The 20,609-nt window shown below is 42.2% G+C and overlaps 2 protein-coding genes across 5 annotated transcripts in view; both read left to right on the top strand.

Moving 5' to 3' along the window:
• Positions 1–9,040: 9,040 nt before the first annotated feature.
• Positions 9,041–11,035, top strand: LOC123516707 (uncharacterized protein DDB_G0271670-like; the record flags this gene model as incomplete). The annotated part of the gene is made up of 4 exons (XM_045276309.1): positions 9,041–9,058; positions 9,299–9,432; positions 10,363–10,494; positions 10,621–11,035. Coding segments are annotated over exons 1-4 (699 nt in total), but the record flags the coding sequence as incomplete, so codon positions are not given.
• A 2,298-nt stretch (positions 11,036–13,333) lies between these two features.
• Positions 13,334–20,609, top strand: part of LOC123516432 (neuroglian-like) — a 181,138-nt gene continuing 173,862 nt past the window's right edge. For 3 of the 4 annotated variants that reach the window (XM_045275708.1, XM_045275705.1, XM_045275709.1), the window contains exon 1: positions 13,335–13,499. The gene's annotated coding sequence lies outside the window, so the exon portion shown is untranslated. Of the gene's footprint in view, positions 13,666–20,609 lie in introns of all 4 variants that reach the window. The other variant, XM_045275706.1, reaches the window with a different exon arrangement.

Here is a 20,609-nt window from a genome sequence, read left to right as displayed (position 1 = left end):
TTTGTTTTTTCAAAAGACATATTCACTTCCTGGTCTTGAAAGGCTTCAGAAATGAACTCCCCACAAACACATGTTTCTATGTCTCGTATATCGACTTTAATCCCTTCAGTACCAAGACGCGTTTCCATATTCATTCTGCTTACTATTTGGTGATTTTATACAGCTTCAGAAACTCATGTGGATTAAAATAGTGAGGATTCTGACCATTAATCTTCTGCTCTCCATAGACCCCTCCTAATGTCAATGCAATGGTGTATTCGTACACAGATCTCAAGGTAAAAATGTGTCCGAGTATTGAAGTGGGTTAAAGCTCGTAGAATAAATAGAAAACGTATCAGTCGTCGAGAATAACACTGTTAATTAAATAACTGAGCGATTTCCGTTGGGTATTAGCGGACAAGAATTATTGAGTGTTGGGGATTAGAATGTTTCAATTGACGACGCAAAGTCTGACAAGAAAAGAAAATTGAAAGGAATGGTCGGGGAGAGAATTAAAAAGTGAGAAAGCGGAGGAGGAAAGAAGGAAGGAGAGAGAAAAGACGAAGGATGAGGATGAGAAGGAGGAGGAAGGGTAAGTCTGGCGAATTCTACACTCTCTCTCTCTCTCTCTCCTCCTCAGACCAGTAAGTTGTGTGGTGACCTTCTTTCTGGTTTAAAGTCTTGTCTTAAATTTTAGAAGTCATCGCATCAGCTTCCTCCTCCTCCTCCTCCTCCTCCTCCTCCTCCTCCTGCCAATTTAGTCTCAACACTTTCTGGAATCTTTCTTCAGCTGTTTGATTCACTGCGTAATGAAATCATTCAACACAGTATAGTAGGAATATAAATCGTGAATTTTTCCTGCTGACGAGACAGAAACTTGCCGCCACAAAGACATGGAGGCGTGTGATCTCATAAGCTGGTAACCTTCTCCTCCTCCTCCTCCTCCTCCTCCTCCTCCTCCTCCTCCTCCTCCTCCTCCTCTTCTTTCTCTTCTTGCTCTACTTCATCCTCATCTCTATTTTTCTGTTCTTATTAGTGTTCTGTTCGTGATTGTTGTTGTTGTTGTTGTTGTTGTTGTTGTTGTTGTTGTTGTTGTTGTTGTTGTTATTGTTGTTGTTGTTTTTGTTGTTGTTGCTTGCTGCTGCTGTTGCTCTTGTTCTCTTCTTTCTTCTTCTTCTTCTTCTTCTTCTTCTTCTTATTATTATTATTATTATTATTATTATTATTATTATTATTATTATTATTATTATTATTATTATTATTGTTGTTGTTGTTGTTGTTGTTGTTGTTGTTGCTGTTGTGGTTATTGTCGTTATTGTCATCATCATCCCTTTATTTTCATGCAATGCCATACGCTCAGAGAATATAGATAGATAAATGTACACACCAGGAACTCACCTGCACACTCATTAATCATTGACCCTATGAGAAAAAATAAATTAAGTCAAACGGATTTTGTGTTATCAGCTTCAATAAATTAGTATGGTTAATGGTTATATAGACGTATATCGTATATTGCGTGATATTTTACTTCACAGATAGATATATAGATAGATTGACAGATAGATAGATAGATAGATAGATAGATAGACAGACAGACAGATAGATAGGTATATAAATAGATAGATAGTAGATGTAGATTTAGACAAACAATCACCAAATAGATAAACAGATAGATAAACAGACAGACAAACATAGATAAGAAGCAAGATAGACAAATAGATAAGTAGATGTATTTATATAGACAGACAGAAATAAAAAAATATATATAAATAAACGTACATATACAATTATGCAAATGACAACAAATAAAGACCTAAAGAACTTAAAGGAAACTATTAAATGTAACTAAAGCAAAAAAAAAAAAAAAAAAAGAAAAAGAAAAACCTCTAAAAAATAAATAAAATGTTTCTAAAGCAAAAAAAAAAAAAAAAAAAAGGAAGGAGGGAAGGATGAAAGAAAAGAAGGAAGGAGGAAAGAGAGACCTGAACAGCAGCGGGGGAACTGAAACTGCCTTGAAAGTGACTGACTCAGATGTACCAAGACTAATTGAACTGAGAGTGACCAGTTAGGAGGAAACGGGAAGAAGGAAGCAGTGACATGGAAATAAAGACATGGAAGAAGAGGAGGAAAGGAAGAGGGGAAGCAAGAGTCCAGACGTGCCTCAATTCCGCTCAAATCTGCAGTGTGTGTGTGTGTGTGTGTGTGTGTGTGTGGTGACTCTCTGTCTGGCTTGGGTTGTTATGGTTGATCTTTCAAGGTCATCACATCGACCCTCACATGCTCCTCCTCCTCCTCCTCCTCCTTCTTCTTCTAGCTGCGGTATTGGTTAACTAGGGAGAGGTCAAAGAGGAGGAGGAAAGGAGGAGGAGGAGGAGAGGTGGAGCAGACATATTTCACCACTGTTCTATGATCTTTAACTCAAACTAAATAATGAATGATAGTCTTCGGTACCACTCCAACTGTTTTGCTTTTTGTATCTCTCTCTCTCTCTCTCTCTCTCTCTCTCTCTCTCTCTCTCTCTCTCTCTCTTTTCCCTGAGTGCTGTTTGTTTATTTATGAATTCATTATCATTCTTGCGGATTTACTGCGTGTTCCTGTCCAGTTCCAAGATATGAATTAGAGGAAAGAGGGAAAGAAGGAGAGGATGAGGAGGAATGAGAGGAAAAGGAGAGATGATAGGAAAAGTGAAAGAAGAGAGAAAAAAATGTGAAAAATTATAATAAACAGCAGAGAAGATGGAGGAAAAACACGAAAGAGGGAAATGAGAGGAGGATGAGGAAGAATGAGAGGAAAAGGAGAGATGATTGGAAAAATGAAAGAAGAGAGAAAAAATGTGAAAAATTATAATGAACAATAGAGACGATGGAGAAAAACACGAAAATAGGAGGAGAGGAAGAAAAATTTGCTTCAGTGAGAACAAAAGTAAAAAATGATAAACAACAAGCAAGCAATTATGTACAGCAAAATAGGTAAGCAAGAAGACTCCCTCCACCCACCACTCTCTTGTCAGTGTTGTAGAGAAGAAGGGAAGACCGCGACGAACACTGCAACATCCCTCTCACAATCTCCACCACCACCACCACCACCACCACCAGCAACACACTCCCGGCAAAGGTGTGAAGTGTGACGGTAAAGAAAAAGATTACGTTATGATTCTTGTCAGATTTTCCCCTCCTGCAATGTAACGCTGTGGCTCTCTGTCTTTCCTGAGTTGATGCCGCCTTCCGGGAGCTCTTCACAAATTAATGTACACTCCCGCTAAGGATGATTAATTAAAAAGTCACATATTTTACGTTGTCATGTAATTTTCATCCTTTTTGATAATGGGACATTTTTACCTTCAAATTTGTGTTTGGTTAGACCATTTTATTGACATTAGGAAGGGTCTATGGAGGTCAGAAGATTATTTGCCACAGTCCTCACTATTGCAATCCCCCCACATGAGTTTCTGAAGCTGTGTAAAATCACAAAATAGTAAGCAGAATGAATATAGAAAAGCATCATACTACTGAAGAGGTTAAGACTGAAACTGTCTGTGCAAAAAGTATTATATCTAGAAAATAGTTACTCTTACAGTCTTAACCCCTTTAGTACTGGGACACATTTTTTACCTTGAGATTTGTGTACGATTAGACCATTATATTTACATTAGGAAGGGTCTATGGAGGTCAAAAGATTAATAGCCATAGTCTTTACTATTTCAATCCCCCACGTGAGTTTTTGAAGCTGCATAAAATCGCCAAATAGTAAGCAGAATGAATATGGAAACGCGTCATGGTACTGAAGGGCTTAAAAGAAATAATAAAAAAAAAAAAAAACAGTCATATCTCAAACACTGTGAAGCATGAATCGCGTCTGAATGGAATATACTACCAATACATAAATTTGTAATGTAACGGTACCACACACGCTTTGAGAACCGCATGAGGGTGTTAAGTCCTCACTCCTCCGCTGCATGAGTTCTGAGTTCTGCAGGTCAGGAAAGGCATCCACTCATAGTAACGTCTCCCAAGTGCCAAGTCCAAAGTCCTGTAGCAAGAGTCACCGTCCCAGTCCTCATAGCATAGAACACGACACACACCTTTCTTCCTTTTGGACACCCTTATCCACACTGACCATGTCTTGTACTGTACACTACCACATTACTTACAGATACCCTTTGAAAAAAATAACACACCCTTGTTAGCTATGACTGCCGTAATGTGTAAGTGTGAGGCTGTACTGCACACACACACACACACACACACACACAACGCGTAGTGTAGTGGTTAGCACGCTCGACTCACAATCGAGAGGGCCGGGTTCGAGTCCCGGCGCGGCGAGGCAAATGTGTAGCTCCTGTTCACCTAGCAGTAACTAGGTACGGGATGTAACTGGAGAGGTTGTGGCCTCGCTTTCCCGGTGTGTGGAGTGTGTTGTGGTCTCAGTCCTAACCGAAGATCGGTCTATGAGCTCTGAGCTCGCTCCGTAATGGGGAAGACTGGATGGGTAACCAGCGGGCGACCGTGGTGAATTACACACACACACACACACACACACACACACACACACACACACACACAAGGAAGCAACAGTATACGGAACACAGGGCGAAGCATAAGTCGGGGAGCCAGTGAGCCAGTAGTGAGCCAGCGACACCCTCCCTCTCCCTTCATGGCTCTCACTGCCTGGCGTTATCCATTTATTGAAGCTTCCCACCCCATCTCAGAAATCCCTGGTGTGTGTGTGTGTGTGTGTGTGTGTGTGTGTGTGTGTGTGTGTGTGTGTGTGCAGCAGTTAAAGGCAAGACAAGACAGGATAGAAAGATTGAATTGTATTATGTGCTAGAGTCAGGGAGAAATTTTATTTTCTTTAACACACACACACACACACACACACACACACACAACGCGTAGTGTAGTGGTTAGCACGCTTGACTCACAATCGAGAGGGACGGGTTCGAGTCCCGGCGCGGCGAGGCAAATGGGCAAGCCTCTTAATGTGTGGCCCCTGTTCACCTAGTAGTAACTAGGTACGGGATGTAACTCGAGGGGTTGTGGCCTCGCTTTCCCGGTGTGTGGAGTGTGTTATGGTTTCAGCCCTACCCGAAGATCGGTCTATGAGCTCTGAGCTCGCTCCGTAATGGGGAAGACTGACTGGGTGACCAGCAGACGACCTAGGTGAATTACACACACACACGCGCGCGCGCGCGCGAGAGGAGAGAGAGAGAGAGAGAGATTAAGAAACAAAGGCAGAAGAAGAAAAAGAAAGAAAAACCCGGAATTATAACAACGTTAATCAAACGACACAAATGAGAGAGAGAGAGAGAGAGAGAGAGAGAGAGAGAGAGAGAGAGAGAGAGAGAGTTGGGAGGAGGAAAAGAATGATGTGGAAAACAGAAGCAATGAAATATGAAGCAAGACGCGAACCATGGTGTATTAATGTCGACAGGAAAGCGTCACAGAAAACCCTGAATGCATCCTGCTCACTTCAATACAACTTACACTATTTCACTTTTACTTCACATTCTTTCTCCTTCGCTTCTCTCATTTCCGCTCGTTATTTCATGTAGCCATTTTTATATTTTCTCTTGTTTCCCTTTTTCTTTTTTCTTTTTATGTATCCTCGTCAGCATGCATGGTCGCTAAGAGAGAGAGAGAGAGAGAGAGTAACATAAAAGGAAAAATAGAGTCTGTATTGTGTTTATGTATACCTGTAGTGTTAATTAATTACCTACTCACCTGAACCCTCAACGCCATCAGGTAATGGACACCACAACCCATACATAGATGGATTACAGCGGCGGCGGCGGTGGCGGAGGCGGCGGCGTCACTGTGGTATTCGATCCTAATCTGAAACCGACTCTTGCTTTAGTCTTTTTTTAACTTATCCTTGTAAATTAAATACCCTTCTAAATTACGGTACCTTTATTTTCTTTCATTTTCTTTCATTTTATTGTTTATTCGATGATTTTCTGATTTGTGCAGTGCCAGTGTACCATTTCTCACACTTTTTTTCATGTTTTATTCTCTACCTATTCGTTTATTTATTTTATTTCAATCCTTTATTTACTTGTTCCTGATACTATATTGATTTTCCTCTCGCTTCTATTGCTTCCTCATGCCACTTCCTATTTCCTGCATTCTTTGTTTGTGGGTCTTCTTCTATCTCGTATTTAGCATCTATCAGTCATCTCTCTTCACCTGCGCTCTTCCTCAAGTCAAATAACGAACAAAATCACTCATACTCGCCTTACTTAACCCCTTCAGTTCCATGGCGCGTTTCCATATTCATTCTGGTTACTATTTAGCAATTTCATACAGCTTCAGAAACTTATATGGGGATTAGAATAGTGAAGACTCCGTGCATTAATCTTCTGACCCCCATATACCCTTCTAATGTAAGTAAAATCGTCTAATCATACCCAAAACTCAAGGTAAAAATGCGTCCTAGTACTGAAGGGGTTAATTAATGGCAACAGTGACAACAACACACCACTACCGTTGCCACCACGACTTGTATTGCGGACTTCACTGTGACTTGAGCACGACATAGCGACATAGCAGCATAACATCAACACAGCACAGAAATCGGCCTTAGGAAGCGTTAGGAGAGACACTGAAGCAACACTATAACACTTAACTTGGTCTTGCCCGCTCCAACACACCATTGTGCCGCCATCACGTAGCTTCACCGCCGCCACAACGCAGCCAAGACATCATTACGAGCAACGCAAGCACCTTACCACCACTCTCTCTCTCTCTCTCTCTCTCTCTCTCTCTCTCTCTCTCTCTCTCTCAATTACCTCTGGTCATTAAAGAAGAAACAGCCTATAACTTTCTCCTCATCACCCCCACGTGCACTGCCCTTACACAAACTTTAGATGAACCTAACCTTATGTCTAAAGCCGTTTTCTTTCTCTCTCTTTACTCTGTTTCTGCTGTTACTCTCTCTAACACCTGTTTCTACCCACTCCCACTTCTAATCTTTCTCCTTTCACCCTTCCCAGCATTCACAATCCTCTCCCGCTTCCCCTTCCTCCCTTCTCTCTCTTTTTCCTCTTCTTTCCTAGTACTCGCATTGTACCTCTGTCTCTCTCTCTCTCTCTCTCTCTCTCTCTCTCTCTCTCTCTTCCGTCATGTAGGAGAAAATTACCTGTTTTTTAATTGGATATCTCTGAGTTATATGAAGACTCTCTATCTGCACTTATTTGAAGCTGAGCAAAGTTAAGTAGCTCCATTCAGCAACTTTTTAATAAGGAGGAATGAGAAAGTCAGAGAGAGTTTTTTGGGGGGAGGTGTTATCAGGTTGTTAATGCTAAGCCACTATTTTGCAGGCTAAGTAGAAGATTTTTTTAGGTAGAGTAATTAACAGAGGAGATATAGGAGGAGTGCAGGGAATGTCAGACGCCCAGCAGGCAAATGGAGGTAGCCGGTAATGAAATGGATGAGCAGAACCATTTGCAAAGGAATACACGTGTTGGTAATAACAGTAAAGAAAATGGGAGTGAAGCCCTTCAGTACTGGGACACATATTTACCTTGAGTTTGGGATATGGTTAGACGATTTTATTTATATTAGTAATGGTCTATGGTGGGCAGAAGATTAATGGCCAGAGTCTTCACTATTTTAATCCCACTTAGGTCTCTGAAGATGTATGAAATCACAAAATAGGAAGCAGAATGAATATGGAAACGCGTCATGGTACTGAAGGGGTTAAGCTGATGAAAGGAACGAAGGATAGTTGAAAAAAAAAGGAGGAAAACTATTAATTGAACAATAAAACTAAAAGTGTTCATTTATCACGGAAAAGAGAAGATATACAAAATGGCGACAACTGCAAATCCACAACAACAAAGCACACAAATTAGTGAAAAGGAATAAATTGACACACGAAATGATATAGGAATGAATATCCTGCTCTATTTATTTATTCATTTATTTACACATCTACTATTTATCTATCTATTTGTTTATCTATTTCATGGTCTTTTTTTTATTAGTGTCTGGCGTTGATTGCAGTCAGCTTCAGTCATGTTTTATCTCACTCAGCTCTGATTAATTAATTTCCTGCTGTGATGCTGCCGTGTGCTGTGCTGCCCCAGGTCGCCTCCCGGTGCAGTACATGGTGTTGCTACGTGTTCTGTGCTGGCGTGTTGGTACTCATCCGTCTCCGTTCCCACCCTCCCCACTCCCCAAACAAAACAAAACAAAACAAATGGTGGATAAAATTTCTATACCTTGGTGTGTTATGCCGTGCTACTTTATGCTTTGTTAACTTTTGCTATACTCTTTCATGCTGCTCTTCTATGTTGTGATGCAGTGTTATGCTCTTCCAGGTTATGCTGGGTGGTGTCGTGTCCAATACTATACTGTATTGTGTCATGCTCATTCATGGTGTGTTGTGTTATATGCCATACTATGTTGCACCATACCTGGCTATGCTGTTATAATCACCATGATCTCTATACCATTGGCTACCAAAGTGTGGGGAGCCTCGAATATAAAGAAAAATAAATAAAATAGTGGGTATGAGTATATAAGGGAGGGAGGATGGCGAGGAGGAGAGGGGACGAGCGTTAGGACAACCTCCTAAAAATTCATTTTTTTAAGTAATATATAATAAGATTGCTCCAAAATCAGTGGATGGAAGTGACAGATGGAAATAGTTAGACATGATTTTTTTAACAGAAAATGTTGCTTGCAAGCTTGTCTTATTTCCTTACGTCTTTATGCAACAAGTGACTTTCCATATGCTCATGCAAAATATGACCCTATCAGTCACCCCAATTTTTTTTTTTTTTTTTTTTTATTAATTCTGTTCTCTGTGTTTTGTACTCGTCACATGTCAGCCAATGGTGCTGAGTCAGGCGCCTTGGTCACTACACTCACACGCTCCCCGATGTCACCATGTGGTAATGTCTGTGTTGGGGGTGGAGGAGGGGACGTGCGGGTCTATCAAAAGCAAAAAGGCGGTGTCCTGTGAGGCAGCCTGGGAACCACTGCTGCTGCACTATGCTGAGTAATGGCAGAACCTTTTCTATAGTAGGCATTGTGTCCCTTTATGTTACGCTGTGTTAATGGTTCTTTACGCTATGGTGAGTGATGGACTGCTGTGGTATGCTGCATCATTCCCTACTACTATAATGTCATGTTATGCTATATTGCATTGTGTTGTGCTAACTAGTGTGTGTGTGTGTGTGTGTGTGTGTGTGTGTACCCGCTGAGTTACGTCATGCTATGCTGTATGATGAGTTACCCTATGATATGCTTTACTGTTGTAAAGTTGTTGTTGTTGTGCTGTATTATAAAATGTCATGCTATATTATGTTTCACAGTCCTCCTCCTCCTCCTCCTCCTCCTCCTCCTCCTCCTCCTCCTCCTCCGCCTCCTCCTCCTCCTCCTCCTCCTCCTCCTCCTTCTCCTCCTCCTCCTCCTCCTCCTCCTCCTCCTCCTCCTCCTCCTCCTCCTCCTTACCCGTGACCCTCTGTGATAATAATTCGGCAGGAGTGTGGTGACTGCTGTTCATTACTCGAGGCACGTGAGCTCACCATCCCTGCAGCATTGGGCACGCCACCCTCGGGCACGCCACACAGATTCGAGGGCTCGAGGTGCGGCGTGTGGTGCGTGGCGTGTGGGATTTGGCTTAGGTCCGGCTGAAGCTAGAAACTACTGGACATCATGGAACCTGTGCTCTCTCTCTCTCTCTCTCTCTCTCTCTCTCTCTCTCTCTCTCTCTCTCTCTCTCTCCGTATGGACCCAAATCCTTTAGGTCACGTGAAAATGTACTGCATAATCTTAGTGACCGAGTCATTTTTTGCATTCTTAGCCTTACCCCCGCGATTGATGTACATGAATATTGCTGCAGTGATGGATTTGCCCCTGACGTGTCCTAAGAAATTAACTAAACGTACACGGGTTACGAAGAAGAGAGAGAGAGAGAGAGAAAGAGAGAAAAAAAAAATGGAAGAGGATGCCACCAAAACGTTTACATTAAATAGCTGTACTGAGAAAGAAAGATGGGAAGGGAAGTGAACGAAAATGTGCTACATCAGTTAACACATTACTGTTGAAAGGATGCCGGGCGTACAAAGGAAACCAAAACAGGATGACGCTGCATCTCGTGGTGTGTGTACGTGAGTGAGTGTGTAATACTCGTATCATACCAGAGTGGGAAAGAGATAAGACGCTAAAAATACCCACGTGGGAAAACTATAATTCATGTGCACTCACAAAACATCTCTGTGAATGAGTGAGTGAGTGCATCCGGCCGCCAGGGTGACTCGGCGAAACTGACGGAGAGGCAGCAGAGGAAGCGAAGACAAAGACTGACGGTCACGCGGTCACTCCTTATTTTAACACATCTATATAGTAATTATAATAGTCCTTTTAGAAGTAGTTGTAGCAATAGTAGCAGTAGTGGTATTGATAGTAGTAGTAGTGGCAGTGGTAGTAGTAGTAGTAGTAGTAGTAGTAGTAGTAGTAGTAGTAGTAGTAGTAGTAGTAGTAGTAGTAGTGGTAGTAATAGTAGTAGTAGTAGTAGTTGTTGTAATAGTCGTTTTAGTAGTAATAGTATTAGTAATAGTTGTAATAGTCGTTTTAGTCGTTTTAGTAGTATTAGTACTATTATTATTATTATTATTATTATTATTATTATTATTAGTAGTAGCAGCAGTAGCAGTAGTAGCAGCAGTGGTGGTAGTAGTAGCAGTAGTAGTAGTAGTAGTAGTAGTAGTAGTAATAATAATCGTTTTAGTAGTTTTAGTTGTATTAGTACTAGTAGTAGTAGTAGTAGTAGCAGTAGCAGTAGCAGCAGTGGTGGTGGTGGTAGCAGCAGCAGCAGTAGCAGTAGTAGTAGTAGCAGTAATAGTCGTTTTAGTGGTTTTGGTTGTATTAGTACTAGTAGTACCAGCAGCAGCAGTAGTAGTAGTAGTAGTAGTAGTAGTAATAATCGTTTTAGTAGTTTTAGTTGTATTAGTACTAGTAGTAGTAGTAGTAGTAGTAGTAGTAGTAGTAGTAGTAGTAGCAGTAGTAGTAGTAGTAGCAGTAGTAGTAGTAGTAGTAGTAGTAGTAGTAGTAGTAGTAGAAGTAGCAGTACTAGTAGTAGTAGTAGTATCATCTTTATTAGTATCCGGAAGGTGCAATGTCCGTGTACCCGATGGAGCGATTTTAAGCCAGCAGGGTAAGTTGTTGAAGGGAAGGGCGGTGATGAGGCGCCGGTGCTGCTATCTGAACTGGCTTCCTGTATGAGATCATGAGGCACTGCACTTCCCTCTGGGACGTGATTGTAGCAGTAGTAATAAAAATAAAAAAGAAATAAAAGTGCGTGCGTGTGTGTGTGCGTGTGTCGTCCGGAAGAGAGCTCAGGGTTCATGACGGCCGAACTTGAAATAGACACCTCTCCCACCCCTTTGAGGAAGTCCGCTGATAACTTGACCGCTCCCCCCCCCCCCCTATCTCCGCGTGGAAGCAGATCCTTGAGGAGCCCCACCCCTTGTCCCGTCCTGAATGGATAACGGTAGGAGAAGGAAGAGAGAGATAACGGCAATGTAGGAGAGGAAGGAGACAGAGTGGTGTATGTGAGGTATAAAGCATGAGGTGGTCTTCAATGGCGGTAAGTGTGTCTCCTCCCCACGCAGGTAGAGAGAGAATCTCAAATGACTTTACTTTAAAAGGTAAGAACACGTTAATTGGCCTCGAAAAAAAAAGTAATATCACGATTTTCTGTTCTCTGCATTCCACAAAGCAATGTGTTAGTGGTTGTGACAGAAAATAAACTACTTGGTAAATAGGAGCAGATGTATAGTAGCATTGAGATGCAGTTGTAAGATTATACTTCATTTAGGCTGCTCTGGGTTACACTGCTCAGGTCTGTTTTCCTTATCATGGCGTGGCATGGATGGGCTGGAGTCTGCTAGTGTTTGTAAGCCAGTTTGAAAGAATCAGATTTGAAAAGGTTATGGCAAAAACTGGTTCACTAATAGTCTAGAATCGTAAATGAATGGAACAATATCGCCAAGAACGTGGTATGTGAACCTACATTACATAGTTTACAAAGTTGCAAAAGTCAAAGAAAGATTATATTAGGAACTTACCTACGTACTACATGTCACTAAACACATAATGCTCTTATACATGTGTGTGTGTGTGTGTGTGTGTGTGTGTGTGTGTGTGTGTGTGTGTGTGTGTGTGTGTGTGTGTGTGTATGTATATATATATATATATATATATATATATATATATATATATATATATATATATATATATATATATATATATATATATATATATATATATATATATATATATATATATATATATATATATATATATATATATATATATATATGTGTGTGTGTGTGTGTGTGTGTGTGTGTGTGTGTGTATATATATATATATATATATATATATATATATATATATATATATATATATATATATATATATATATATATATATATATATATATATATATATATATATATATATATATATATATATATATATATATATATATATATATATATATATATATATATATATATATATATATATATATATATATATATATATATATATATATATATATACACACGTATAATTATACTTTCATGTCGTAGCCATGTTGTTTGTTTATCGCCTTGAGGGACAGTCATTGTGATGAGTCGCGTCACATTTCCTCGGTGAGGCATACACTCCAATATGTCACGGCGTAACGAATTGTTCCTTTCATGCCGAGTGTTGGGCTGAGCGAGGGCCGGAGGGCACGCTGCTGACGACTGACTAACGCCCCTCCCCACCTGCTCTTCCTCTCCTGTCACCGGTCATTGCCAAACTCTCTTACTCCTTCGACTCTTCCCTCTCTTGCATCCCTCTCCTGAACCACCCAACTCCTCCATCCCTCCCTCGCCACCCACCCGAACCTAGTCTCTCCTTTCCCTCTGGTCTCCTCTTCCTCCTTCCCAGCCCTACCGGCCGCCGCGCCCCATGTGGTCGGCTACTGCTGCAGCGGTTACTATTTATAGCGGTGAAAAGCTGAAAAGGTCCATTTGCCGACAAATATGATTAAACGGCTGTTCTTTCTTCACATGCACTCTTTTAGAAAAGAGGTATAAGTGTTTTGTGTTTAAATGCAAAAGTGTTACGTCTGGCATGGGTGTATTTTTTGTCGCATTTGCTCTAGTTTGTGCTCGCTGTCAGACCATAGGGCACAATTCTTGTTCATGGGAAATTATAGCAGTCATGTAACAATGTATGATTAGTATTGAAATTCTTAAAACGTGAAATATAAAACCTTTTACATGGTTAAGTGCAACTGTACGGTACGACAACTTGCTGAACAACGCCCGGCGCCAGCATCGACCTGCAAACCTGGGTGGAGCTTCAGTGTTTAGTGGACCGGTGATGAGGGTGGTGTATCGGCGTCCCTTTCCCTCACCATAACACTAGTCAAGGAACCATTTCGACATGTAACAGTGTGCGTGCTCGCTGGAACAAGAGGAAACCTTCACTAAATTTATAGGAGCAATAGAGTGCAAGGTGAATATGGAGTGTTGTTATTGTTGCTGCAGTTGGCAGCGTTAGTTGGCGCGCTTGTCTGGAAAAAGGCTGCCTGGCTGGCCTGCCTAGGTGCTTCGCCTGGAAAACAGCTCTCACCTCTTGGAAGGCTGCCCTGAGTGCTGTTCGTGTATACAGAGTGACGCAGGTTTGTCCGGGGCCCCGTGAGTGTGTGTGGCATGCAAGTGTGTACGTGTGTGCGTTTGGAGGGATGGACGGGGAAGTGAGTGAGGCGGGGTGGCTGGCGGCGGGCTGGCGGGCTGGCGGGCAGGAGTGGGTGGGAGGCGGGTGGCGAGGGGTGGGGATGGCCAGCCTGTTTACCGCCACACCACCACACCTTGCTGCCGTGGTGCTGTGGCTGCCAGTGTGTGTGTTTGTGGTGGTGTGCGTGTTTGTCTGTGGGTGGCAGGATGGCGAGAGGATGGAGTGAGAGGTGAAGATAGATAGAGAGAGAGGGAGAGGAACATTGAGGGTTTGGCCTAGACACGGTCTGTTGGGTGTTAATGGTGGACCGTTTGGGATACGCCACTATGGCCTTGCACGCTTACCTGTTCTCTTACCCCTCCCCCCTCCCTCTCAACCTTCTCGCTCTCTCTCTTCCTCCCTCCCTCTCATTCCTCCTCCTCCTTCCTCTTACCTTCTCTCTCTCTCTCTCTCTCTCTCTCTCTCTCTCTCTCTCTCTCTCTCTCTCTCTCTCTCTCTCTCTCTCTCTCTCTCTTCCTTTCCCCACACTCCACACCTTTCTCTCCGCCCACGCTCTCACTTCTACCTGTGGCAATGAGTCATCGTGGCCGTTGCATGAGATCTTTAGCTCGACACACACACACACACACACACACACACTTGATTATAATGCAAGTGTGTGTACAGTCTGCCGGCCGACGCACACAGGTCCCCGCCAATTTGAATCTCCTTGCCGCACATGGACATCCGTTTCGACACACACACACACACACACACACACACACGTATCCTCTCGTACATACCACCAAGCGATATCAATGCCCATAAATTACACAAACTTTACTCTATTCACCCATTTCACTGTTTCACCCTATTTTTGACACCAACTGGAACGAACAACGGGCTCGCCTTTAACCTTCACAAAGTCCCCGCTGGCCGTTTTGTAGCCTCCTTCACGCCCCGGTTGTGTTGTGATGGGACCACCGCGTCACGGCGTGCTCTACTGACAGATAGGATTCAAGTCACCCCTACCCCTGACCTCCACTCCTCTCAGCCAGCGCCATTCTGCTGCAATCGTGCCTTCACCACAATCCGCATTAATCTACTCAACTTGCTGAAAGGCAGTGAGTGAGCGAGCGAGTGAGCTGAGTGAGTTTGTGGTGTAACTAACATCCGCGTGTGGAGAATTGAGTGAGATCTGGCAACTTTTCGCTTACGTTTGTGTTTCCAACCGGTGTGGAGAGAGAGAGAGAGAGCTGCACTAAGCGGTTACATACACAGTGATTAATGAACCATTGCTTAAAACAAACAAAAATCGGTTGTCATTGCGTTCTCTCTCTCTCTCTCTCTCTCTCTCTCTCTCTCTCTCTCTCTCTCTCTCTCTCTCTCTCTTACACACACAAACGAGCACAATTAACAACCACAAGGAGAGCGACCTAGATAGCTAAGGATGGATGAATGGAGCCCGTAACAGCAGCAGTCTTGCCCCCTCGTGGCTGAAGAAGTAAAAATAGAGAGCAATGATGATAATGGCAATGAGTCTGTCCACCAGTCCATCAGAACAATGCCTTTGATTGAATACACGGAAATACTACTCAAAATTGTATACACAGGAGGCGAACACAATGGTAATGTGAATAGGTGTATGATAGATGGGATGGGAGTATATAGGTCTATTCTAAAACGCTTTGCTGTCTCTCGCCACGACTATTTTCCAAGGCCACAGAGATGATTAGCGAGGTTTTCAAGAGTGTTTCTCCAGTTAATAATGTAGATATCTTGTCACTCTGCCTCTAGAACCATGAAAAAAAACCACCCTTTTAAAAACTCATGTCAATTTAAATAAAGCCTTTTGAAGTAGTGAAGGTGAAGCCCAGAAGTGTTTGAGGATACGAACTTATGTGTATAGGTTTATGTGGAGTTAGTGGTGGGGGGGGATGGAGGTTAGGGGAGGGATTGAAGTGGCTGGTGTTATACTTAGTGTTGGTGATAGATGCATAGGGTGGAGTGGAAGGATGTTGGTGGAGTGGTGGTTAACTTGTCAATTGTTAGGGTGGAGTCGAGGTTACTGTGTGTGTGTGTGTGTGTGTGTGTGTGTGTGTGTGTGTGTGTGTGTGTGTTTATTTATTGGGCATGTATTGCGTTCCTTCTCCGTCTCTCTCTCTCTCTCTCTCTCTCTCTCTCTCTCTCTCTCTCTCTCTCTCTCTCTCTCTCTCTCTGTATCCATTCGAGTATAATCTATTTGCTCCTGTCTGTTTGCCTGTCTCCTTTCCGTCTCTAAACTCATACTTGTGCATGACAGCCTGTCCTTTTATGCACTTGCCTGTCTGGCTGGCGACATGAGCGTGCCTTTGTGCCTCGTGCTTCTTTGTGGTGCTTCTACTCGCGTATTTGTAGATTATATATTATTCACACTATGAACCTGCCTACTTCCTCCTGTTACTAGGAGTCGCCAGGTAAGAGAAGACAGGAAGTGGCCTTTGATTGGGTTACCTGTCAGGAGAAAAATGATAGCTAGAGAGAGAGAGAGAGAGAGAGAGAGAGAGAGAGAGAGCAGTATAAATGTAGTAGTGCATGTCAATGAGTTTTTTTTCTTTTCTTTTTTTTCGTTTAGCATGAAAGTGACTGAAGATTAAGAAAGCGTTCGCAGAAATCATGAAGTCACAGTCACTAATAGTAACATGCACCTACATTGTGCATGAAAATATACTTTGTCATCCTCCGCTTTTATAATCCTATTGTGGAAACTCGTTCGTTTATTTTTTTAGATATTTTTATATACATTTTTTTATTTATTTTTTTACTACATTACTGTATTTTCTCTTTACCCAGTTTAGTCATTCTTCCTTAACATTACCACAGTTCATTGGTTTAGTCTTTTTTTCTTTTTTTTTTCTCCTCTGTGGTCGTTGCCCTGTTGATTCTGGGGAGACCAAGAGAGAAAGAGGAGGAGGAGGAAGGTATGAACAACAAGGAGGAGGAGGAGGAGGAGGAGGAAGTTGTGTGGAGACGAGTGGAGTAAGGCTTTGAAGTGGTTGTACTAGAGTAAGGAGAGGGATTATGGGGGCTCGAGGAAGAGGGGTGAGAAGAGAAAAGAAGAGGAGAAGGAGGATGATGGATGTTAGATATGTAGAGGGTGGAGGGTGGAAGACATAGGGAGAGAGAGATAGAGGTGGTGTGGAATATCTCTGTTGGTGGTGGTGGTGGTGGTGAATAGTGTCATGAAGTGTTTAAATTACGATTGTGCTGGAGGAGGAAGAGAAGGACAGAAGGAAATGCACAGGGAAGGAAAGGAGACAAGGTAAAATAATGCGATGTCTTATTAGGTGCGAGAAGGAGGTGGTGGTGGTGGTGGTGGTGGGGTGATGGTGATGAAGGTTGTGGTGAAACTTGCATTGCTGGAGAAGGAGGAAGAGAAACATTGAAGGAAACGCATAAGGGAGGGAAAATATGAGAAAATTAATGATGTTGTGTCTTTTTAGGTGTTAGTAAGAGGTGGGAGGAGATGGAGGTGGAATGATATGGTGGTGGTGGTGGTGGTGGTGGAACTTACATTGTTATTAAGGCTTTGCTGAAGGAAGAAGAGAAACATTAAAGAAAACACACAAGGAGAAAAATATTAGAAAATTAGTCTTGTCCTGTCTGTGTAAGAAAGAGCCTGTGTTGGTGGTGGTGATGGTGGTGAAGGACCTATTGTAAATGTTGATGTTGAGAGTTTACAAAAGAGATACGTACACTGAAGGAAAAAAAAATGCAAAGATAGATGATATACTAGGAAAAAAGATTCGGGAGATAACACACGGAAAAAAAGATACGGGAGAAAGTAGTATACAAGAAAAAAAAAAAAAATAAGAGGCAAGAGAATTAGTAAAAAAAAAAAAAGCTAGAGAATAAATACACATAAAAGAGAAAATGGAAAAAAGATCGAACATATATGAAAAAAACAGAATACACAAGAGAAAAAAAAGATACAAGAAAAAGAAAATCATACACGCAAAAAAAAAAATAAAGTAAGAAAGAACATGAGAAAAAGAAGATGAACAGAGAGATATATGAAAAAAAAAAAGATGCAAGAGAAAGAAAGAACACACTGAAAAATAAGATGCAAGGAAGAAAACAATATACACAGGAAAAAGATAAGAGAAAGAATCACATGTCGTTTTCCATCAAGATATTAGCAGAGAACATACACACTGGCTGAGACTGTGGATGTGTTGTAGTGAGATATAAATAGAGCAGGACAAAACGGCTCTTCATTCACCCGACCCCATCCTTTCCTTGGGCAAACACAGTGGAGGGAAGGAGGAAGGGCGACGAGGACGAGGACCAGGAGGAGGAGGAGGAGTGAAGTAGGATACGAAGTGCGAGTGTATAGCTATATTTAGGAAGAAAAGGAGGAGGAGGTGGAGATAGGGGAGGAGTGTAGGTCAGGAAGAGAAGGAAGAGGAAGAGGAGGTGATGGCTTGTTCAGTTGAGTGTGGCATTGCGGTACCGTCATGTGTGTGTGTGTGTGTGTGTGTGTGTGTGTGTGTGTGAGAGAGAGAGAGAGAGAGAGAGAGAGAGAGAGAGAGAGGTGGGTGGAAGACAACAGACTTCAATGGCTAACGTTCCTTCAACCTTCTGACCTCTATGGCATGACGTAACCTCTCTCTCTCTCTCTCTCTCTCTCTCTCTCTCTCTCTCTCTCTCTCTCTCTGACACACGATAGAGAGAGAGAGAGAGAAATTTACGTACCACCTCCTTAAACAGCAACATAAACAACTTTCATTAACCTTTTTCAACACACACGCACAGAACACACACACACACACACACACACACACACACACACACACACACACACACACACACACACACACACACACACACACACACACACACACACACACACACACACACACACACACACACACACACACACACACACACACACACACACACAGCAACAACAGTCCAGAAGATACGGGCAATCTCAAGCAAGCAACATAAAATGAAGGAGGTACTAAAACTGGCTATGTGTCCTTGGGCTCCTTCTTCCCCATGCCTCCCCTTCCTCTCCCACACCTCATCCCGGCTTCTGAATGGTGGTGGTGTTGCTGGTGTAGTAGTAGTAGTAGTAGTAGTAGCTGTAGTAGTAGTTGTTGTTGTATTATTATTATTATTATTATTATTAGTAGTAGTAGTAGTAGTAGTAGTAATAGTAGTAGTAGTAGTTATTGTTGTTGTTAGTGGGATATGTTGTCATGTGTTTTGTTTATTTATTTTTTTCCATCATTATATTGTTTCGTTAATATTTTTTTTCTTCTTCTTCTTCTTCTTCTTCTTCTTCTTCTTCTTCTTCTTCTTCTTCTTCTTCTGCTTTTCTGTATATAGATTTGTTTTCAGTGTTCCGTTATTATTTTTTTTATTATCATGCGTTTTCATAGCATAATTTTCTCTACTTTGCGTCTTGATGCACTCATTATTATTTCACTTATCATTGTTATCATTATTATTTTCATTCTTCATTTCTCTACGTATTATTATTGTCTACCAAGTTATTATTTTACCTTGTCTTCATTATTATTTTGTTTATCACCATCATGCTTTTCGTAACCATCAACATTTGCAACTGTCTATATTCCATCCTCCTCGTTATTTATATTGCTCTCACTAATTTCAGAACGACTACTTGATCTCCACCACACCCTTTTTATAGCCATCACCACGATCACCATACACACCAACCACATCACGACACACTCAGAACACCAACAGTGTTTTTATAACCATCACCACCACCATCACGATACACTCAGAACACAAAACAGCCTTTTTTAGAACCATCACCACCACCATGCACCTCACAATACATTTAGAACACCAAGCGCCTTTAACAACCCAATCTTACAACCCCACGTGACCTAATGGGCTTTTTACCCGCTATTAATCTGTATGGGGTGAGCTGCTCTCCTCTACAACACGTCATCTTGCTACCTTATTGATGCACCTGTCTAACCTTGCACCTCCCTCGCCTCACCTCGCGTGTTTCCTGCACGTCCCGCAGTTCATATCGATTTGCTGGTTAATATTAATAAGGGAACGCGTCCCCTCCTCACCCACCACCACCACCACCACCACTACCACCTCTAACACCACCATCACCACTGCCCCCCTTTCTTTTAAAACGTTTCAATAGACCTTTAACTTTCCCCTCCTTACCCTCCCTCTCCTACTCCCTTTTTTTTTTCGTCTCTCTCTCTCTCTCTCTCCCCTTCTCTTCTGTTCCCTTCCCTGACTTTATTTTCTGCCCATTCGTGTATTGTTTAGGGAATTGTGTAAATGTGTATTGTTTGTTGTTGTTGTTGTTGTTGTTATAAGTGGTGTTGTAAGTGGTGTGTGGTGTTCTGCATTGCGCTGTGTGTCTGTTTTGGTTTCATATGGATACTGCATCGTGTGTGTGTGTGTGTGTGTGTGTGTGTGTGTGTGTGTGTGTGTGTGTGTGTGTGTGTGTGTGTGTGTGTGTTATCTGCCGCACATGCACACAAGCACAACGAAGCACTTATGTTAGGATGGGAAGTCCATTACACTGCTCATGATCTATCTCTTGGCTTTTAGAAGGTGTCGGGGGGAGGAGGGGAGGGGTGGGTGGATGGGTGGAGGCGTGGGTGGATGGGTGGAAGGAGACTGATGATGGTTTACAGTGCCAGAAGGGTTACAATTGTTGCCTTGATGGTGGGTAATGAAGTGGAATGGTAGGAAGATAAAATAGATAGGTTGGGTCATCATTACCACTACCATCATCATCGTCATCATCATCATCATCATCATCGTCATCAGTGTATCATGGTTCCATTATAGGACAAAAGCTTCCTAATGTTTCCCATCAGTCTATTTCAGGCCAGCCCAACAAATCCTCTTAATTTTGCC

This window comes from Portunus trituberculatus, chromosome 41, assembly GCF_017591435.1.
Source record: "Portunus trituberculatus isolate SZX2019 chromosome 41, ASM1759143v1, whole genome shotgun sequence".
Classification (NCBI taxonomy): domain Eukaryota; kingdom Metazoa; phylum Arthropoda; class Malacostraca; order Decapoda; family Portunidae; genus Portunus; species Portunus trituberculatus.
Note: the sequence above shows the minus strand (reverse complement) of the source record. Positions and strands in the feature narration are given on the sequence as shown.